Source organism: Electrona antarctica (assembly GCF_951216825.1).
Source record: "Electrona antarctica genome assembly, chromosome: 7".
Taxonomy (NCBI): Eukaryota; Metazoa; Chordata; class Actinopteri; order Myctophiformes; family Myctophidae; genus Electrona; species Electrona antarctica.
This window is the reverse complement of record NC_136812.1, coordinates 27,392,475-27,398,474: the sequence shown is the minus strand read 5'-3', so window position 1 is coordinate 27,398,474 and position 6,000 is coordinate 27,392,475. Positions and strand designations below refer to the sequence as shown.

Below are 6,000 nucleotides of genomic sequence, written 5' to 3'. Positions count from 1 at the left end.
CTTCTCAATTTCACCGACCTGAATGAAGAGGGCGATTCTATCGTGTATTATAGGCTACAATAACACCAACCATATAGGATTACCGAAGCAGATAGAGCTTGGGAGGGCTCAGGAAAATCCCCCCTGTCCCACTGCCCACAAAGCTGACAAATGTCATCCTCCTGATGACAGCAGTCGTGCATAGATGGAGTTGTTTCCGGGTCGGAGAAAGACGTGATTATTTTCTATTTCAAAATATAGATAAACGGGACTGGTGGATGACACAAGCTGCGTCGTAGTAAAATGCGGTGCTGATCAGATGATGACAATAGCGCCTCCTCCTCCTCGTCCCTCCAGACGAGGCGAGAGAGAGAGAGAGAGAGAGAAAGAGAGAGAGACGGCAGAACAACCACGCTAGGCCACCCGGTGGCACATTTCCCACATTGAAAACGGGCCATTCGACGTCGTATAATAGGACATGTGGATTATTACCCAGTAGCTGCTGCGCACCCCCGTATTTATTCCTTTGTCTTTAATTTGTTCCTTTTGGTAATGAGCTTATTGGGAGGCTATAAGAAAAAGACAAGTTACGATGGCTATGAATCTTTGCAGTTGGTCGATAGCAGTGGAGACAGCAGCTTCAGTATCGGCGGAGGAGGGAGAGGAGGGAGCGGTTCTCTCGGAGGCTCTATAGCAGCGACCCTCGGACCGAAGGCGAGCCCTCTGCGAGAGGAACACTGCAGCACCATGGACAGCTCAGGTAAACGTGCTGCTCCTCACTAGAAGCGTGCCGTGTCGCGCCGCGCCGTGCTATGCCATGGCGTGGTCTGGTATAAAGGCTGTGTGTGGGCTACGGGCTATATGAAATGCGTGCACCAATTCATATTCCTTAATATATGTGTAAAAAGTAGGATCATTTGTTTGTGCTTTGTGGGTGTTTGTTTCTTGTGTGTTTCATCATACATCGGGGCCTGCTGTCGCCCATGCAATGCTGTGCATACGTGAATACCGTCCTTCTCCTTCCTATACGTTAAACCGTGACATTTAAGCATCATTAGGGAGAATAGGCTACCTACCATATGGTGAATCGATATAGGCTAGGCGATGTATGCCGTAATTTGATACGGTTACCCCTAACCATATACTTTGTCTTACAATCAAAGCAGGTTTACATCAATTCTATTTCTAGTAGCCTATAAGCTTTGCCCTACATGTTTCTCTTTCAACGACACGAAATGATGAATGAACAGTTGTAGCTGCTTAATTTAAATCTATCTAGCAAACAGTGAAACACCAAGATGCTTTACTGAGCCCAGTTATAAGAAACAACAAGTTTCTTCCAACAAATTCAATTGAGAATAGATCAAGAAAATAATATTAGGGCTAACACTGTTAGCCCTAATGTTATTTTCCTGATCTGCCTAACAGACAGTTCTGACATAACGGTACATTACATTAGCCTACATTATACACCATGCAGTGCTTTTATGTGATCATGATGACAAGTAAATGCATGGTATTGAGAGTAGAACAGTTATGTAGCCTATTGTACAGCCTGAGAAAACAGGGAGGCTGGTCTCCAGGTTTTTTCACACTTATTTGTAGAGTATGGATCCTCCTCCCCCTGTTCACTGCAGTGATCTGAAAAGTCAGCTTGCCTCTGGGGATGGACACAAAGCAAGAAGCAATGTCAGCTCCGGATGTCATGAGGGAGAGAGAGAGAGAGAGGGAGGACATATACACAGTGTCAGATTGTCTGTCTGGTTAGTGGACCCCTCTGGCTAGTCTTTGCAGTAGCTTATGTGTATATCTAGTTTCTGTCCCTGTGTGTCTCTGTGTTTGAAGTTCAAAAAGAGAGACATTTAGACATTTAGTTTTTCTATTTCTTTGAGTGCCTGGTGTATGTTGCTACTTATATGTGACAGAAGCTGTGTCAGAGCCCACCCTGTTGTTGTTAACAGGCTTGTACTCGAGCATGCTTACTCCCACATCCATCTGGGCACAGCCACAGATATGCACTCAGCAGCCAGGCAGGCACAGAGGCATCGCTAACAGGCTGACAAGCAGACATGAGCAGGGAGTCAACAGAAAGGCAAATAGATTAGTAAAACCATGCAGGGAGATAGACAGAGAGACAAATAGATAAATCGTGCAGGATGTCTCATGGACACTGGCTTATGACAACATCACCGCCCTCAAGCTTTTGGAACTTTTTATAACGCAACTGACTTGAGTTGTAATTTTTGACACATTATTTTTGTAACCTCAATAATATTTGCAAAGAGAAAGGTGAAAAACATCGTTTTGAGCTGATAGAGTCTAATATAAAATAAATATTCACCACAGCAAATTAAAACCATTACTTTTCAGGAAATGGAATACAAAACCTGTGTTCCAATGGATCCCATGTAGTTATTATTTAGTCAAGCTCTTGTTAATACTTTTCTTTTGATTATTATTGGTACAACTCACAGATAGACTTTACCACTTTCAACCTGGTGTCTACTCTATTTTGGGCTTGTCATACAAAAGAAATTACAAACATAGTAGATCTGCAAGCTCACAATATGTGTGAACGTATATATTTTCACTGTTTGATACTCATACGACATAAGGTTAAATATGGACACTGCCCGACAGTGACAATATACGTAAGTTTAGATGTAATTGGATAGAAATTTTGGACATACTTTCATTAGCAAGCACGGTTGTCTTATTATGAATCAGAGTATGTATTCGTCATTTCAGGGTGTATTTGAAATGATTCAGTATTTGTAACATGAGAGCTCCTACCAACTATGGCCCCTCCATAAGATTTTGGTTTAAAAAATCACACCTGTGTGAAGTGAGGGTGCGCTCTAATCATCGTACATCATCATCAAGAATGGTGGGCCCTTTTAGACCAAGGGTTCCCACCGACATACCCAGCCGATTTGCTGAGACACATATGACGTAAATTCTCCATTCATTGTCAAAGGCATTTTTAATGTTTGTTCAGAGTCAGACAACACAAACATTAAACACTAGCTGTTTATAGGAAGAGCTATAGCGCCCCTCAAAAACAAAATGTAATTGAATAGAAGTGAATAAAACTATCTAATCATTATACTGCAGTGTTTCAATATCGGAAACGCTGACCTCATTGCTCCCAAGTCTCACGAATTGTGAACTGTACTGTCCGAAACGTCCTACTCTAGACCAAGGGAGCTCCTCTGACTGCGGATGATGAATCATAGATCCATTGTCCCATAAGCAATATCTGTAATAAAGCATCTTAGAGTCTGGATTGGCAGCACAGTAATATTCCTGTGCAGGACACAACAAAGCCCACCACAGTTATAGGAGATGGTCAAGGAGTTTTGTTTGTGTGCCTCTGTTCTATTTCCAATCATTCTGTCTGGCCTTCTATTTACAGTATTATGTGTAATGTCCTGCATCATTTTGTATCTGTGTGTGCATCCGTACCATTCACACACAAATCCGGATATGGAAGGTGCAAGATTAGGGCTCCATAAGAAGAGCGACACAGTTAGACACACCATTGATCTCTCCTACAAAAGCCAGGGCTCTCTCTCTCTCTCTCTCTCTCTGTCTCTCTCTCTGGTACTAAATGCTTGAGTGGTGAAAAGGGTGGGAGGCAGACATGTGAGCCGGATAGAGGGGTGGGCGGAGTAGGAAGAAGGGAAGCCATGAGTTCCTTCATCAGACTGAACCTCTTCAACTTCCTCTACACCTGCACAAGCACAGAGGAGTTGACAGAAGAAATTGCCGACCATATCCCTTTTTTACAGACTATGTTCATTACTTATGCCTATAGCCCAACTTTGGGCATAGGCCACTAACAAGTGGTCTCCAGGCATCCCATTTCTCCGCTGTCCCTGTCTGGCCAGATCTCTTCATCGGCCAGATCTGCATCCAGGTCACACTAGCATGTGTTCCTTGGTCTGCCACTCTTCCTTCTCCCTTGTTGGTTCCAGAACAGGGCATATCTTGTGATATTAGATGCAGGTTTCTGAAGAGTGTGGCCAATACATCCCAGGCGTCTTTGGAGGATTTCTTCCTCTGCAGGTGTTGTTGAATGCCTGGATTCTTTTCTTCTTTTTCTATTCTTTCATGCATCTTGTTCTCCAGGTTTCTGCTCCATAGGGTATAGACTATAGAGGCTTCACCATGGAATTAAAGATCCTGATCTTGGTGTTTATGAGGCAGATATGAGGATCCCCAGCCATTTTTCAGCTGATAGAAAGCTGCTCTTGCCTTGCCAATCCGAACATTCAGTGTTCGGATTCAGTGTTCTGTGTATGTTGAGGCCAAGGCGTATTGAGTTCACTGAGACTAGGTTGGTTTTCTCTTGCATTTGTTGTTGGTGTGGGAAAGAAGGGCCAGGTCGTCAACAAAGTCAAGGTCATCTTATCTACCGCTGTCCAAGCTGTCCACCTAATGCCTATAATATGCTACACTGTATTTGCAATACCTTTTTAAGTGTAGCAGATGTCCATAAACACATGAACAAATGTCCCCAAACAGACCAGACGAACACAAAGCATCAGCATAAATGGATGTTATGAAAACCTCAGAGGGATTTCATCAACTCACTTGTGCATATAGTAGCTTCTACTGATAGGCCTACTGCTGCATGTTAAAATGTTTACCTTGAATTGGAAACTAGAGACATTCTTTGTAAGCTGGGTTTAATTGGAAAATGTATTAGATTTTTGTACATTTCTTTGGATCATTTGTAGAACGATTTCACATGGTCATAACTGAAAGCAAGCTTTGATATCTGGAAGAATTCCTGTCTGTCACGGATACTGGACCTGTGCATCTGGAAATGAACGTACTAAGGAGATAGGAGTCTAGGAAATCCTTTAAACGGTGGTCGTCTTAAATGATCTGTTCTGTGGGAAAGACAGAAGTGGGGAAGGGGGATGAGTGTGTGGCAGAGAAGGCAGGAGAAAGAGTGAGCCAGTCTTGCTGATATCAGCAGCCCCGGTGTGTTTTCTCTTTGTATGATTGCTAAAGACACACTGTCAATGATTTCTGAAGCTAGAAGCCACCATGTCAAAATCTTCAAGAGATGCTTATTTGACATATTTTTGCTTGTTGACATAGATTCCACCAGAGAGAGAGAGTGAGAGAAATATAAATACTGTGTTATATACAAATACTATGTTCAGACTATGACAGACGTTAGTATAAACTGTATGTCCACTTTGTTTTGTACCAAGTTTATGTAGGCTTGACAGTCTGCTTGTTTATTTATTCTCTCAGTCTATGGGATGTACAGTAATAAGATCAATAGCTTAATTGATTAACTGTTATTTAGAGATTAGTCTTTATATCAGTGGCTCTGAACCACATGAACCGTAGAGTTCCTGTTCTTGTCATAATAAATAGATCTACAATCTCACACATTGCAACCAGACGTATTGTGAGCATGTCGATTGTCTAGTTTCAGCAAAGAGACTTTGTGTAGAGGGGAAAAAGGAGGGGACCAAGTGTAGACCTCTGGGGGACTCTGGTCAGTGAAATACTGTATACTGTAATTTAAGTGGTTACGGTAAGTTTGGCCCCAGACACCCATGACACCATGATATTTTCATTCTAGTCATGTTACAATATAAAACCTAGCAAGTATTCTTGGTTCCCAAGACCTAAACTGAAAGTCTGCACTTTAGAGAGCATGTTGGTTTCTTAAAATAGGGATGAAGACTGAGAATGCATGGTAGGTGGGATGAATCCCTTCTTGTTCTTCATACTGTTCACAGTAGGACTAGTGTGTTTTAATGAGCCTATATTAGATTTCTGCCTGAAAAACCATAGTCCAAAAGTGGTTGCAACATGCTAGGTTTGTCATTTGTGCAGGATAGTAAGCAGGTGCTGCAGTATATACAGGTGGAGGGTGGACAGAGAGAGAGAGAGAGAGAGAGAGAGAGAGAGAGAGAGAGAGAGAGAGAGAGAGAGAGAGAGAGAGAGAGAGAGAGAGAGAGAGAGAGATTTCTTAGGTCATCAGAAGGTTGC

General features: G+C 42.5%; 1 protein-coding gene across 1 annotated transcript in view; it reads left to right on the top strand.

The window, feature by feature from the left end:
• Positions 1-531: 531 nt before the first annotated feature.
• The window catches only part of dnajc6 (DnaJ (Hsp40) homolog, subfamily C, member 6), a gene marked incomplete at its 5' end in the record, with an annotated part of 42,833 nt that continues 37,364 nt past the window's right edge, over positions 532-6,000 (top strand). The window contains one exon of the mRNA XM_079504941.1: positions 532-739. Coding sequence (XP_079361067.1) covers positions 532-739 — 208 coding nt within the window. The remainder of the gene's footprint in view (positions 740-6,000) is intronic.